This window comes from Podarcis pityusensis (assembly GCF_964106645.2).
Source record: "Podarcis pityusensis genome assembly, chromosome: 8".
Classification (NCBI taxonomy): domain Eukaryota; kingdom Metazoa; phylum Chordata; class Lepidosauria; order Squamata; family Lacertidae; genus Podarcis; species Podarcis pityusensis.
Genome location: NC_138033.1, coordinates 70,108,808 through 70,124,826, shown reverse-complemented (window position 1 = coordinate 70,124,826; position 16,019 = coordinate 70,108,808). Strand labels below are relative to the sequence as shown.

At 49.3% G+C, this 16,019-nt stretch overlaps 1 protein-coding gene across 1 annotated transcript in view; it reads left to right on the top strand.

The window, feature by feature from the left end:
* The window catches only part of LOC308482783 (uncharacterized protein), a 232,402-nt gene that overhangs the window by 197,342 nt on the left and 19,041 nt on the right, over window positions 1-16,019 (top strand). Inside the window, exons 10-11 of the mRNA XM_081016291.1 lie at window positions 233-431; window positions 615-768. Of these exons, the coding sequence (XP_080872417.1) occupies window positions 233-431; window positions 615-720 (305 nt within the window). The 3' untranslated portion in view covers window positions 721-768. The remainder of the gene's footprint in view (window positions 1-232; window positions 432-614; window positions 769-16,019) is intronic.

Sequence of the window (16,019 nt, the reverse complement as noted above, 5' to 3'; positions counted from 1 at the left end):
GTCTTTCATTGGGTCTGGTGCCACCTACTGTTGATCTTCCTGCCCCTTCCTGCCCCACAAGTTCTGGTGGGCACTGGGCACTAATGCTAGCAAGTGTTCCTTCCTCCCAACTGCCCAGAAGTCAATGCTTAATCCGGAGCGGAGTCCCGAAGATGTTTGGTTGGCATCTTGTACACCTCCGCCCAGCAACCAAATGTATTGCTCTGCTTTTCTTTTTTTTGGACCACATCAGTGATGCCAAGATCCGAGTCTTGTCATCTGGGCAGCACAGGACCTCCACACGACCTGCCCAGGCTTGCGCCCCAGAGAGGTCACTCCAGTGCTGCTAATGCGCTAAAAACAATGCAGGAGGAAGCAGTTCTGAGTTACCAGTCTCTGCAGCCACAGCCGTTTGACTTCATCTGTAGAGGCACACTCCATTGTCTCTCAAGGTAGACGAATGCCAACAACAATGTTTCTCCTTTTTGTTGTTTTTTTTATATTTGTGCAAATCGCCTTGAACTTTTATTCTAATGCAAAGGTAGTTAAGAATATATATATATATAAATATATATATCTGTGATGTAAATAAGTGCCACCACTGCAATCTGTATGGGTTTCTGTTTGCAACCTAGGAGACCTCTGAATTCCACCTTCTTCCAGACTGCAATCCCAGATGCGCTACAAGACCCCCAGCGGGTATCTCTGCTTCTGAAATATGGCACTCGGGAGACTCCGTAGCCCACAGTTCCTTCTCCTCAGCTTCACTCCAGTCATGCTATAACCTGAGTAAGTAGCTCTGCAGATGCTTACCAGATGCTAACGTCTCACTACACTTCAGCAGGTTCCCCGATAACAATACTAGGGTGTTACTATGGTGATAACAGATTCACTAGAGGGCTGAATTAATCGAGCAGCTTTGCCTATTAGGATCTGTATAGTTACCATAGTGTTCATTCAAACAAACGTTCCATCACACTCAGGTTGTCGGGGTTTTTTATGACCAAACTGATCGTTTTACCACCGGGTTCCCCATCTCTTTGCGGACGGTTATTTTGCTGTCTAAGCAGGTCCTAATCAAATTAACCGATCTCTTCCTTTTCATTCTCCTGGGGTGGGGGGGTATAGCAGGGGATGACTTTTCTGCTTTCCCCAGCCCCCAGTAATGATAGAAAATGTGATGGCTTTGCCATTGCAATGTTAAAATGGAAATGGGGAAAAAACAACTCATTCCATAATCCCCACCCCCAGTCTCCATCTGCTTTTTAGCTGAGTTGATTCAGTGGTTGGTTGTGACCCGCTGAAATTGGTAAAAGGACGTTGGGAGTTTCATGGGATTTGGAACTGCATGGGCTGAGGCTGGAACCTAGCCTAGCCAGCTAGGACTGTTTTGTTCCTAGGGATGGGCCATAACTAAGTGACAGAGTGCTTGCTTTGCATGCAGAAGGTCTCAGGCACTAGCAGATGGTGTGGGAGGGCAGAGGCATGGTAAGTGGAGGTTGGTTCATCAGGGTAGAAGGGGGACTACAGTCTGCCTTCAGCCAGATGCCAGCTCCCTTGCCTTCTAACTTATAACCAATCTAGGAGGGTGGCAATGCCTACCAGCTTCCTCATCTTCAGAGCCAGTGTTACTGAGCAAAGAGGATGAGGACAAAACTAACATTTGTCGGCTCTCTCTGTCATTGCCTCTGATGCCAATGACAGTAGAGCTCCCTGGATCCCACCCTACCAATCTGAATGGGCACAAGCCATGGAAATGCCCTACCAACACCAACATCCCTGCAATGAGGCAGCAGGGTAGTGGTGGGACCACTTGCCACACAGACACACGGTAGAGGTTTGAGCAAAGCAGAGATGTAGAGAAATTGAGAGGGGGGAAGTGGTTATTTTAAACAGTGGCAGATGTTTGAGTAGACCTAGCAGGGGATAACATTGAGGGGGGAAATGGCAGCTTGAAACATGGTTTGAGTACAGTGAGAAGGGTGTTTCGAAAGGCTCTGTTTCGTTGGCTTCTGTGTTGTGCACATCTCTGCTATTTCTTCTTGTTAAAACTGATTTTTTCTTAAAAGATAACCCCTCGGTGTACCTGCTTTAATCAAAGCTCTGCTGTTGTTTAATAACACTATTTTTCTATCAGTGTTCCTCCACCCCCACTTGACTCAAAGTTCTGCCATTGTTTAAAACAGCCACTTTTTTCTTTTCAGTACATCTCCTTTCTCACTGTTCTCAAACTTCTCTCTCTTCCATTTCCTCAGCTGCCTCATGTGAAAAAGATAAAGAATGTGGGCTCCTCAAATATTCCATAGTACACTTCACACAATGCATTTCATTCCTGGTACCATGTGCTGTCTTCAACATGAAGTTCCAGATTCAGTAATTTAGTGTAGGTACTTTACTAACAAGGGACGTGGGGGGCGCTGTGGGTTAAACCACAGAGCCTAGGACTTGCCGCTCAGAAGGTTGGCGGTTCGAATCCCCGTGACGGGGTGAGCTCCCGTTGTTCGGTCCCTGCTCCTGCCAACCTAGCAGTTCAAAAGCACGTCAAAGTGCAAGTAGATAAATAGGTACCACTCTGGCGGGAAGGTAAACGGCGTTTCCGTGCGCTGCTCTGGTTCGCCAGAAGTGGCTTAGTTATGCTGTACGCCGGCTCCCTCGGCCAGTAAAGTGAGATGAGCGCTGCAACCCCAGAGTCGGCCACGACTGGACCTAATGGTCAGGGGTCCCTTTACCTTTACCTTTTACTTTACTAACAAGCGGATACCCATATATATATAAACAAATTTCATCAACTGAACATAATCTTCTCTAGCTGAGCAAACCAACTGACTTTCTTGCTCTTAAGATTCTATTTATCTTAAAATTACAGCAACATATATCTCATTGTGGTGGGATGTGCAAAGCAGAACAGGAGAGAGAGCCAGGCATGGAAATGGGGGTGTTCTATGTTCAAGGGAGCATTAAGCAAAGTGAGGAGCAGAGGAGAGGGGGAAAGGAAGTGAAAATGAGGGTGCAAAGAAAAGAATAAGGGATATCGGAATGGGGGTGAAGATGAAAGCAGGGGCATGAAATCTGAAGAATAGGAGGTTTCAAGGGGGGTTCCACATAAGGAGAGGGAGGACGAGGCAGGGACATGGTGGGTAGATGTGGACATGGTTGCAAACAGGGACGTCTTTAACATTGGGTGTAGTGGCGCGGCAAGCCAGGGCGCCAAGCAGTGGAGGGCGCCAGGAGGAGAGTCTGGGGAGAGGAGGGGGGGAGGTAAGCGAGGCGGAGCGGGGGCTTGGAGGCTGCATGCCTCCAGCACCCGTCGGAGACTCTACCACCACTCCCCCCATCCACTCTAACTCGAAAGATCCCTGCGCTTGAGGCTACACGCTGCCACTGCTGCCCCCAGCACCCCTCCCTCCTTCCCCTAATTTTCCACCGCCTTGCACGGAGCCTGCCTCCTCCCGCTGCCCCCACCATTTCTGCACTCCTTCACACGAACAGCGTTTCCTTCCCCCGCCCAATCCCCTCCCAGTCATGCTCTCTCCTCCCCACCCCCTCCTCCCCAATCAAGGACGGCAAGACTGCAGCTGAGTGAGTATGTTTCTCTGCTGCGGCTACGCGGACGGCCCAGCTCACTTCACCTGTCTGCCTCCTGTGCCACCCCCATTGCACCTGGTTGCCCAGCCCCACACCATGATCCCACCGCAGGAGCCGATGCCTGGCTGCACGCGCAGCAGCACAGGGCAGCAGCGCGAGGGCTGGAGCAGCCTTTCCTAAAAAAGGTCAACAACTCTGGGAAAGGATCTTTGCACCACGGCGCCGAATATGCTTAAGACGGCTCTGGTTGCAAATTGGGGCTGCATAATTGAATACAGAAGTGGAATTGGAAAGGGGTTTGGGAATTATTATTATTGTTGTTGTTATTATTATTATTATTATTATTATTATTATTATTATTATTTTATTATTTAAACCCCGCCCATCTAGCTGGGTTTCCCCAGCCACTCTGGGCAGCTTCCAACAAAATATTAAAATACAATAGCCATTCAGATGTTAAAAGCTTCCCTAAACAGGGTTGCCTTCAGATGTCTTCTAAAATCTGGTAGTTGTTTTTTCCTTTGACATCTGGTGGGAGGGTGTTCCACAGGGCAGGCGCCACTACCAAGAAGGCCCTCTGCCTGGTTCCCTGTAACTTGGCTTCTTGCAGTGAGGGAACCGCCAGAAGGCCCTCGGCGCTGGACCTCAGTGTCCGGGCAGAATAAGGTGGGTGGAGACGCTCCTTCAGGTATACTGGGCCGATGCCGTTTAGGGCTTTAAAGGTCAGCGCCAACCCTTTGAATTGTGCAAAGGTCAACAACTTTGGTCAGCCCTTTGGTCGGCCCTTGCGGCCCATCACTTCACCAAATCTTTCAAAAAAAGTTTGGACACCATGCGGTTAATGTGGGGTGAGAGTGACTAGTGAGTGGAGGGAGCAGGGGTACAGCCCCTATTACTGCATTCATGCATATGAGATGTTTCCGTTTTGCCTATTGTTTATATGTTTCGTAATTAAATAACCCCTTGCGAGTATGGTTTATAGTACCATGGGAAAGCAGCATACAAATAAATGGTGATGATGAAGAAAGCACCTTTAGCACCTTTAGCAATTATTCTTGTGAGGGCTTTGAGAGAAGGTCATCTTGCATATCCAAAAAAAAAGCAACGTGTGCAGCAATATCTCATTTCCTTGCCAGCGCTTTTAGGAATGCTCACTGGTATGGTTGTCCATGAGGTTGCTGCATCAACAAGCAACTGCTTGGGATCAGCGGTGAAACTTGTTCTAAGCCCATCCACTTCACCAGAGAGCAGCAGATGATGGCTTATCAGCAATGGGGCTGGCATGGGCTTGCTAGGGCCCCCTGGGGCTGATGCCAGTCAGCACATCATCTTCTGATTCCTTCTTTTTTTATAAAGGGGTTGACTGTGTTTTACTCAGAGTAGGCTTGCTGAAATTAATGGGCCTAACTTAGTTAATTTCCATGGGTTTACTCTGAGTAGGATTAACACTGGAAACAACCCATTAAAATTCATGGTTAGCTTAAGCCCATCAATTTCACTGGGTTTACTCTCAGCAGAACTTCTTTGGAGCTAACCCTTGTTACCCTTTTCTACAACACAACAGTAGCTGTTCCCAGGTAAATGGATTTACCATCAGAAGCAGAAGCAGGTCCCGTTTGTATTCCTGCAGTGATGGTTGTGGTTTTATTTAAGTGAGTAAAATGCAGAACCGCACATGGTCAAAAGTATTCTTCATTTTTTTAATCAGGGCAAACTATTTCTTGCTCTAATGCTTCAGGAATGTGGAAGCAGTTGTAAAGCTAGGAACTGGCGTGTGTGAGTATGATGAGAAAATATTAATTGTGTGCTTCGCAACCGAAGTAATACACACAGCGTCTAAAGGGGGCTCCTGTAAGATCATGAAGCCCAGGGTCCAAAATTAACTGCTTAGGAAGGGGGCTCTGTTATTGCTGTACCAATCCAGTGCTGCATGCTGTGAAGATGGCCTAACTTTTTTTTATTTTTTAGGCAGGCACAGGAGTGTGAAATACTGAGGATCAGGGTGCCAATTTAACTGAATTACATGCCTTGCATGTAGACAAGACCTCTTGAATCTTGCAGTGTGGGAGCCTATTGAGTCTGATGGTGATGAGCTGTCGGTAGAACCTTAGGCTTCAGGTTTTATGATTCCACACACCCCCTGCTCTCCCTCCCTTCCCCCACCTCCCCAAACCCTCCTACCCCCTTCTGCAATAACCATAATCGTCCCCTAGCCGGATGTGTGTGATTCATTTCACCATACCCAGTCAGTGCTTGCTGGCAGACGCTTCATTGGTATTCAGAGCAGCGGCCCGTCTGTCGCTCCTCCATGTGCTCCAGGTCTGGGATCCTCAGGGAGCCATGCAGCTGTCAAATTGACTTCCATCATTCCCTCCCTGAGCCGAGAGACAAATTATCCAGCCAGCTGTCAGACGAGACTCTGTGATCGAACCTGCAATTTCTAAGTGATAAAAAAACCAAAAAAACCCACCCGAACACTCCACGTCCCCAAAACTAAGCCAGCAAGCACTTTGCGGGAGGGTGGTGGCACAAGGAGGAGGGAGGGAGGGTTCGGCAGGTGGCAGGAAGGAGGAGGGTGTTTTTATCCCAGTTTCTTATTCTTCAGAGGTTATTAGCTGGGGCTGTGTGATGTCTTTGCAAAGAGGCGAACATAATGGTTTGGCAGGAGCCCCAGTTGACTCACAGTTGCATGCTGGTGAGGAACTGCGGCTTCCTCAAGAGACACAGTGGCATTTCAACACTGCCCAACTGAGGCAGGAGTTTTAACAGTGCTCAACTGTGCTCGCAGGAAGGGAACCTTTTGGCCCCTCTAGATGGGTGGAGTTTTCGTTTTTGCGAGTTGTGGAGGCAATAATAGCGCATTTGCGGCAGATTGATACTGGGCTGCCCACCCACTATTCTGCTGTATTAACTGTCCTGCAGTGCTTTGCTCGTGTTATTGCATTATTGCAGCGCAGAGGGTACTATGAAAGCAGGACAGCAACAAGCATATGGAAACCTCAGGTAAGGGATATCAGGAGGAGATTACAGTATGTTCACGGACTGGAGAATAATAGCAGCGTGGCTAACCCCCAAACTTTTGGTAATTGCTAACAGCATTGAAAACGGGATTGTGTATAACTGCCCCAATACCATACTGAGCACAAATCATGAATGAAAAATAAGAAGGGTGTCTGGTGGAGGGGCCCTTATACCTTTATACCACTGATCCAAGTGTGTCCTCTACATGATATGCATATTGGCGACACCTCGGCTCCACATGCACACTGTGCTTGAAAGAGCTCAATTATGAACCCTGCAGAGCCATCGTGGCACGTGTCAGTGTGTCCATTTTAAAATACCAGCTGAAGCGAGGAGGCTGAGGAAGTGGGGAGGTTGGAGATTAGTCACAGGCTATTACACTCCAAGAGGCGATAAGGGCAGAGGAGGAATTACTGGACAGTCGTTCTCCACTTGAGGCGGCCTCCTAATGCACGTATCATTCCTCAGATCGTGTCCGCCTCTCTCTCTCTCTCTCCCCTCCTGCCTGCTTCTGTCCGGCCTTGTGCTTTGAGGCATTTGCTGTTATCTTAGCCATACAAAGTGATTGTTAGGGAAGCGGACATGAGTGGGATGTGTCCCAAACGCAGCAACAGCATTTCAACAGCCTTTTAAAAGCGAAGGAGCCATTTCTCTCTGGCACCTTCTGCGTACAAAGTTCTCATCCTACCTTGCAACTGCCCTTGAGACTGAGGGAACCGAGGCTGGCTGATGAAGAGCTGCTCAAGGCCATGATAATAAGGAAATATTTGAACCCAAACCTTCCGGATCAGATCCAACTAGATCACATCCACACCGTCCATATAAAACACATGGCTTCCACACGAGAACTCCGGGAACTGTAGTTTGCTGCTCACAGAGCTACAATTCCCAGCACCCCAAAAATTATAGTTCCCGGGTTTCTTTTGAGGAAATCCATGTGCTCCGAATTTGTGGTGGGGATTAGTTCTATGTCTCATAGAAATCTCTGCGAAGTGAATTTGGTGGCAAGAGGGAGGGTGGGGGAGAGATCATTCTAAAGTCAAGTCAAGTCAGTGTTGGTGTCAGGAAGCCTGAGTAAAAATCCCTCCTCAGTTGTTGAAGTTCAATGAGCAACCTTGGGCCAGTCAGTATGACCTACCCTACAGGGTTGTTGTGAGAGCAAAAGTATGGGAAGAAAGAAGCCAAGTATGCTGTCTTGAGCTCCATGGAGGAAAGGCAGGATATAGACATCTAAAATAAACAAATTTCAGGTGGTTCTTTTCTGCCTGTGCAAAACTTTTCTGAATGGCAGGAAGTAATTTCTGTACTTGGGAGGCGGGGTTGGCGTGTGGCAGAGAAGCTCTTTGCAGAGAAAAGGGCAAAGGAGATGTTGCAGGCAACCATATAGGCTGTTTCCCTAGAGACTGAACAAAAGGATGTGAAAGGCTGGATTATGTTTGAACCCCCGGCGTTCCCTTCTCACTCAGGTTTCCAAGGTCATTGGTAATGTTTCCAGGGTGCAGACTCCCACGTCTCCCATGAGAACGAGAAAAGGGATCATCAGCTGGAGCACTGGCGGCTGGTAACATTTTGATTTGGTAAGGTTGTAATTTTTAACCTTGCTGTTTTCACCACAATAGGACACGGGCCGCACCTATTTAGGAAAGTGTGCCATTGCACATGTTCAGAGTGCCATTGCCTCATCACTAAAAATATATATAGTTGTACCTCATTTTATTGTGCATTGTTTTATTGCGGTTCATAGGTATTGCTCCAGGAAAAGGAAACCTGCCATGCCTCTGCTAGCCACGGGAGGGGAGCTAGCTAGAGCTGGACCTGCGTTTTTCCACTCCTGCCCCTGCAGGTCTGGCTTAATAGACTACAGTATAGTGTAAACATAACTTTTACATGCACTGGGAAACCAAAAGATGTGTGTGACTCAATTTATTGCAATATTCACAGTGGTCTGGAACCAAACCCACAGTATCTACAAGGTATGCCTGTATGTATGTATGTATGTATGTATGTTGTGTGTGTGTGTTTATTATTCCCTACACACCTATGGACGAGGGAAGAGTTTCCATGTAAAAGGGCCGAAGTGCAATTTTCAGACAAGATTAACTCCATACCTCTTATTTAGAAATTAAGCCGTACCACAGGATGTCAGTTCTTGGATTCATGTAGTGTTTACACCTGCGTGCTTAGAATCAAAGTATGATTGCAGTGTAGTTTAATGCTACTACATAGAGTTGTTCTTAATGCCTGAATCCTTCCATATTGGCTATAACGGCTTGACAAGATAGGCCTCGTAACAACAGATGGAGCAAGAGTCTTCCTACTTCAGGCTGACTTTCAGGCAGTCCGATCAGTCACTGGTTTTCCTGCTAAGAGATACATGGGCAGTACCTCCTTACCATTGCTATTCTTTTGGATTAGGATTGGCTGAGTGGTGCATAGAGGAGATTAACAGAAACGCTTCTATAAATTCAAGGTAGTATAAAATGTGTGTGCTGCAGGAACAAGTGTGTGGCTCTGATGTTTCGAGGATGTTGTTGTTGCTGTTTAATTGCTTTACAGTTCCATTGTAAGAGTTGTGCCCCAGTAGCTCCAATGAACCAGCCTCCCTTGAGCTGGAGCCTTCATATGCGTAAACCCACCCAACCAACTATGCTTGAAGGCTTAAATAGGGTTAGGTAAAGGGACCCCTGACCATTAGGTCCAGTCGTGGCCGACTCTGGGGTTGCAGTGCTCATCTTGCTTTATTGGCCAAGGGAGCCGGCGTACAGCTTCCGGGTCATGTGGCCAGCATGACTAAGCCGCTTCTGGCGAACCAGAGCAGTGCACGGAAACGCCGTTTACCTTCCCGCCGAAGCAGTACCTATTTATCTACTTGCACTTTGACGTGCTTTTGAACTGCTAGGTTGGCAGGACCAGGGACCGAGCAACGGGAGCTCACCCCGTCTCAGGGATTCGAACTGCCGACCTTCTGATCGGCAAGTCCTAGGCTCTGTGGTTTAACCCACAGCGCCACCCGTGTCCCCTTAAATAGGGCTACCCGCTACTGAATATGAGCAGGGTACTGACCTTGGCTGTGCATGCAGACCTAATCCATTCACTCTGCTTGAAGTGCCTCCAAACGGCCTGAAAAGATTGCTAAGATTTTCCTGTGATTTACACACACAGCCCTTGCACTTGGCAACCGGATGGAAATCGAGATATCACACCCTACATCCTTCCGTTTTCAAGATCGGGCATGAACTAGGTCATTGCTGCAGCTTTGAATTCTGCAGCCTACGAGCACAAGCGACTTCCCAGAAATGACCCACGACTGGGAGCAGTAGGCTGGAGTAGCAACAATTTCCTCTCAGCATGAACCTGCCAGACCTAGCCTCCTCCCCCACTGCCACCACCGCCACCAAGCTTTCTCTAGCTCTTTTTATGAAAACTAGGTCAGGGCTTTGAACTGCAAAAAGTCTCAGGGCTCCCTGTTTGTTTTATCACTGTCACCACCCAGCATAGCGGAACAACCTACCCGCCAGCCGCTTCCTCGTGGCTAGACAGAGCACACATGCCTTCGCTGCACACCTTAGAGATATAAATTAGAAACAGCTTTGCACAGAAAACAGCTCTCCTGTTTGGAAATTGTGTGAAGCAAGGGAGATTCTAATGACCCAGTGACGCTGCAGCAAAGCTCTTCTATCCATGGAGAGTTTCTTGAAAGCAATGAGGGGATAACAGGCTATGTGAAATATAGCTGTATCTATACAGGGGTGCCAGCTCCTGGGGGCTGGGCCCTTTTGGGCCCCTGAATATTTTGGGGGTGGGGGCTAGGCCCTCCCAATGTCCAAGGTGAAGCAGAGAGCTGAGTGTGGTGACAGACTCAAGTGAACGGCTCCCTCTTTTCTTCTTCTTGCTATGGAGGGGAAGGAGGGTTGAAGCAGCCTCCCACCACTGAAGCCACACAGTCATGTTCAGCCCCGTCCCCAGCTCCTCCTGACATCATGCATGTGCCGGTTCGCCACCCTCGCAAATGGCGCAAATGGCACGTCTGTATCTTATCTATCTATCCAATCAGATCCATGTTAGCAGAGAATGTGATCCTTAAAAAAAGTGGCTGCATACTCATCATACATTTAAAGCACGTGACTTCTGCAAAGAATCCTGGGAACTGTAGTTTACCCTTCAAAGAGCTACAATTCCCAGCACCCTTAACAAACTACAGTTCCTAGGATTCTTGGTGGGGGTGGGAGTGTGTGCACTTTTTAAATGTGTACGCAGCCAGAGTTTCCCTGGTCACACTTAGACTCCATTGGCACTTTACATTTTAAACAGTACTACTTTAAACAGCCATGATTTCCACCAAACAATCCTGGGAATGATAGTTTGTTAAGCATGCTGAGAGTTGCTTATTGCATTTATATCCCACCCTTTTCTCTAAGGAGCTCAAGGTAGCATTCATGGGTCTTCCTCTCCTCCTTTGACCTCCATAACAACCCTGTGAGGTAGGTTAGGCTGAGATGCAGTGACTGGCCAAAGGTCACTCAGTGAGCTTCACGTCCAAATGGGGATTTGAACCCCGTTCCTCAAGATCCCAGTCCAACAATCTAACCACTACACCACACTGGCTCTCAGCAATGGTGGTTGTGATTATTATGGTTGTGGTGATTTGGTGGCAATTTTATGCTAGGTAGGACTCCAAGCGGTGCAGGGATAGAACTGCTAGCACATTTGCAAAGCTAAGCAGGGTCCGGTACGGTTTCAAATTGGATGGGGGACTGTGTGTTGGGATTCCTGCATTGCAGGTGGTTGGATTAGATGACCCTCAGGGCCCCTTCCAACTCTACAATTCTACGATTCTAAGGGCTGAACTTTTGATGTGGTGCTTTGCCTTTCCATTCTTTACTCTGCTGGACTATAGATTTATATGTGTTTTATGCTTTTAACACTTGATGCTTTTTAGTAAACTTGGCATGGAGGGGTCCCTGTTGGACCAAAAGAGGGAGATATTAAAGAGTGCAAACAATATAAAGGTACATGCAGCAGGGCTGGAGAATCTTTTCATGGAGGATGGGGCTGTCAGTGGCTACTAGCCATGTTGACTATGTCCTACCTTCACTGTCAGAGGCTGTATGCTCCTGAATGACAATAATAATAACAATAATAACAATAATAACAATAATAACAATAATAACAATAATAATAATAATAATAATAATAATAATAATAATAATAATAATTTATTATTTATACCCCGCCCATCTGGCTGGGCTTCCCCGGCCACTCTGGGCGGCTTCCAAAAGAATATTAAAATACTATAATACATCAAACATTAAAAGCTTCCCGAAACAGGGCTGCCTTCAGATGTCTTCTAAAAGCCTGGTAGTTGTTGTTCTCTTTGACATCTGGTGGGAGGGTGTTCCACAGGGAAGGCGCCACTACCGAGAAGGCCCTCTGCCTGGTTCCCTGTAACTTGGCTTCTCGCAGTGAGGGAACCGCCAGAAGGCCCTCGGTGCTGGACCTCAGTGTCCGGGTAGAACGATGGGAGTGGAGACGCTCCTTCAGATATACTGGACCAAGGCCGTTTAGGGCTTTAAAGGTCAGCACCAACACTTTGAATTGTGCTCGGAAACGTACTGGGAGCCAATGTAGTTCTTTCAAGACCGGTGTTATGTGGTCTCTGCGGCCGCTCCCAGTCACCAGTCTAGCTGCCGCGTTCTGGATTAGTTGTAGTTTCCGGGTCACCTTCAAAGGTAGCCCCACGTAGAGCGCATTGCAGTAATCCAAGCGGGAGATAACCAGAGCATGCACCACTCTGGCGAGGCAGTCCGCAGGCAGATAGGGTCTCAGCCTGCGTACCAGATGGAGCTGGTAAACAGCTGCCCTGGACACAGATTTGACCTGTGCCTCCATGGACAGCTGTGAGTCCAAAATGACTCCCAGGCTGTGCACCTGGTCCTTCAGGGGCACAGTTACCCCATTCAGGACCAGGGAATCCTCCACACCTGCCTGCCTCCTGTCCCCCAAAAACAGTACTTCTGTCTTGTCAGGATTCAACCTCAATCTGTTAGCCGCCATCCAACCTCCAACCGCCTCCAGGCACTCACACAGGACCTTCACTGCCTTCACTGGTTCTGATTTGAAAGAGAGGTAGAGCTGGGTATCATCCGCATACTGATGAACACCCAGCCCAAATCCCCTGATGATCTCTCCCAGCGGCTTCATGTAGATGTTGAAAAGCATGGGGGAGAGGACAGAACCCTGAGGCACCCCACAAGTGAGGGCCCAGGGGTCTGAACACTCATCCCCCACCACCACTTTCTGAACACGGCCCAGGAGGAAGGAGCGGAACCACTGTATAACAGTGCCCCCAGCTCCCAGCCCCTCAAGACGGTCCAGAAGGATGTTATGGTCGATGGTATCAAACGCCGCTGAGAGATCCAGCAGAACTAGGAAACAGCTCTCACCTTTGTCCCTAGCCCGCCGGAGATCATCAACCAGTGCGACCAAGGCAGTTTCAGTCCCATGATGAGGCCTGAATCCCGACTGGAAGGGATCCAAATGGTCCGCTTCTTCCAGGCGTGCCTGGAGTTGTTCAGCAACCACTCGCTCAATCACCTTGCCCAAGAATGGAAGATTTGAGACTGGGCGATAGTTGGCTATCGTGGCCGCATCTAAAGATGGTTTTTTAAGAAGCGGTTTAATAACCGCCTCTTTCAGCGGGTCTGGGAAGGCTCCCTCACGGAGGGAAGAATTCACCACCCCACGAAGCCCATCGCCCAGTCCTTCCCGGCTAGCTTTTATAAGCCAAGATGGGCAAGGATCAAGGAGGCAAGTGGTTGGTTTCACTCGTCCAAGCAGCCTGTCCACATCCTCAGGGGTAACAGATTGGAAATGATCCCACACAACTTGACTAGAGAGGACTCTAGCACTCTCCCGCCCCGGCCCTGCTCCCACGGTGGAGTCTACCTCTTCTCGAATCTGAGCGACTTTATCTGCAAAAAACTTTGCAAAGTCATTGCAGGAGATCATGTGGCCCCTACTGGGCCCTGATGGAGCAGGTGGTTCCGCTAAATTGCGAACCACCTGAAAGAGTCTCCTGCTGCTGTTTTCCGCAGATGCAATAGAGGCGGTGAAGAAAGTCTTCTTCGCCGTCGCTATCGCCACTTGGTAGGCTCGACATTGAGCTCTAACCCGTGTCCGGTCAGATTCAGAATGGGTTATCCGCCACCGGCGCTCTAGCCGTCTCAACGATTGTTTCATTGCCCTCAGATCCGTGGAAAACCACGGGGCTGTCCGGACTCCATGCAATCGGAGAGGGCGCTTTGGAGCCAAACAGTCAATAGCCCTGGTTAACTCCACATTCCAGCGGGCCACCAGGGAATCAGCTGAAAGGCCATCAACATGGGATAAAACATCCCCTACCACTCTCTGGAAACCATTTGGATCCATTAAGTGGCGGGGGCGGACCATCTGAATCGGTCCCGCCTCCCCGCAGAGGGGAAGGGTCACGGAGAAGTCCAGTTGCACCAGGAAGTGATCTGACCATGGCACTTCTTTGGTTTCGCTTTTACTTAGTGTCAGATCACCAACATCCATAGAGGTGAACACCAGGTCTAAGACATGCCCGTGGCTATGAGTTGGGCCAGACTTATTCAGGGACAGCCCCATGGAGGCCATGCTTTCCACGAAGTCCCGAGCGGCCCCTTGTAAGGTCGTGTCGGCATGGATGTTAAAATCCCCTAGGACAACCAAACTAGGTGTCTCCAGGAGGACATCCGCCACGACCTGAAGCAGCTCGGGCAGGGAATCCTTGGTGCAGCGGGGAGGTCGGTACACCAATAGGAATCCTGTACTGCCCCTATTGCCCAACTTCCAGAACATGCACTCAGAGAACTGGGTCTTTCCAATAGGACGCCTGGTGCAAACTAATGACTTCCTAAAAATCACTGCAACCCCCCCTCCCCGCCCACAAGGCCTGGGTTGCTGTGCGTAAGAGAAACCTGGTGGACAAGCAGCGGCAAGGACGGGCCCATCTGCTTCATCCAACCAGGTCTCTGTCACACATGCCAGGTCAAATCCTCCATCCACAATCAGGTCGTGGATGGCAGAGGTTTTATTCATCATTGACCTGGCATTGCACAGCAACACTTTCAGGTCATGTGGGTTTCCCTTGTTGATTCCAGTATCCTTCCGGTCAGGACCAGACCTGGAGGCAGGGATAGTCCTTAAACAACGACTAAGCCTGCTTCCTCGGTAATGACATGGTCTGGTCTTAGCGTAACTCCTCCTCCTACCCGTGATCACTGAGATCGGTTGTCCGAGTGCATCCCCCCCTGTGGAACCTGCCCCAGCCATTTTGTTTGCTGGGACCCACTCCCAGGCAGCCCTGACCCCTCCCCTTAAAATCAAATTAAAGCCTATACAAAAAACAAACTCACAGAACAATAAAACTATAAAAACAAAAAACAAAGTTACAAACACAACATAATTAAATTAAACAAATTCCCACACCCAACTAAACACCCACCCCACCCCACACACCCGAGGCCTCCCTGGAGCCCCATAAGCTGCGGAGGCGAGTATGGGGCCCGCCCCCAGGCCCAAGGTGGAAAATGGGCTTCAAGGGGGAGCGGTCCTCCCCAAGACTCATAGGCAGAGCGGCAGCAGCGATGTCCCGAGGCCTCCTTGGAGCCTTATGTGCTGTGGTGGAGTATGGGGCCCGCCCCCAGGCCCAAGGTGGAAAATGGGCTTCAGGGGGGAGCGGTCCTCCCCAAGACTCATAGGCAGAGCGGCAGCAGCGATGTCCCGAGGCCTCCTTGGAGCCTTATATGCTGTGGTGGAGTATGGGGCCCGCCCCCCGGCCCAAGGTGGAAAAAGGGCTTCAGGGGGGAGCGGTCCTCCCCAAGACTCACCGGCAAAGCAACAGCAGCAATGTCCCGGGCCTCCTTGGAGCCTTATATGCTGTGGTGGAGTATGGGGCCCGCCCCCAGGCCCAAGGTGGAAAAAGGGCTTCAGGGGGGAGCGGTCCTCCCCACAAACTCACGGCAGAGCGGCAGCAGCAATCAGTTGATGGACCAGTTGATGGAAACCATAGGAGGGGAGAGTGCTCTTGTGCTCAGGCCCTGCTTCCCATTGGGACATCTAGTTGATCACTGTGAGAACAGGATGTTGGACTAGGTGGGCCATTGGCCTGATCCAGCAGGCTGTTCTTATGTTCTTATTTACTTGGGAGGAGTTGTTGTTGGCATTCGTCTGTCTTGGGGGACAATGGAGGAGTGTGACTTTCAGGGGTAAAATCAAACCACTGAAGAGTTACAGCGCCTGCTGTGGCTGTAGAGACTGATACGGGAGAGACACATTTTGCTGCAGTTGGGGCAAATGAAGGTGTCCAATTTTGCTGCTACTGGTGAACCATGGTGTTTCTTCTCTCTGCGCGCCTCCCAGCAGTCATTCCT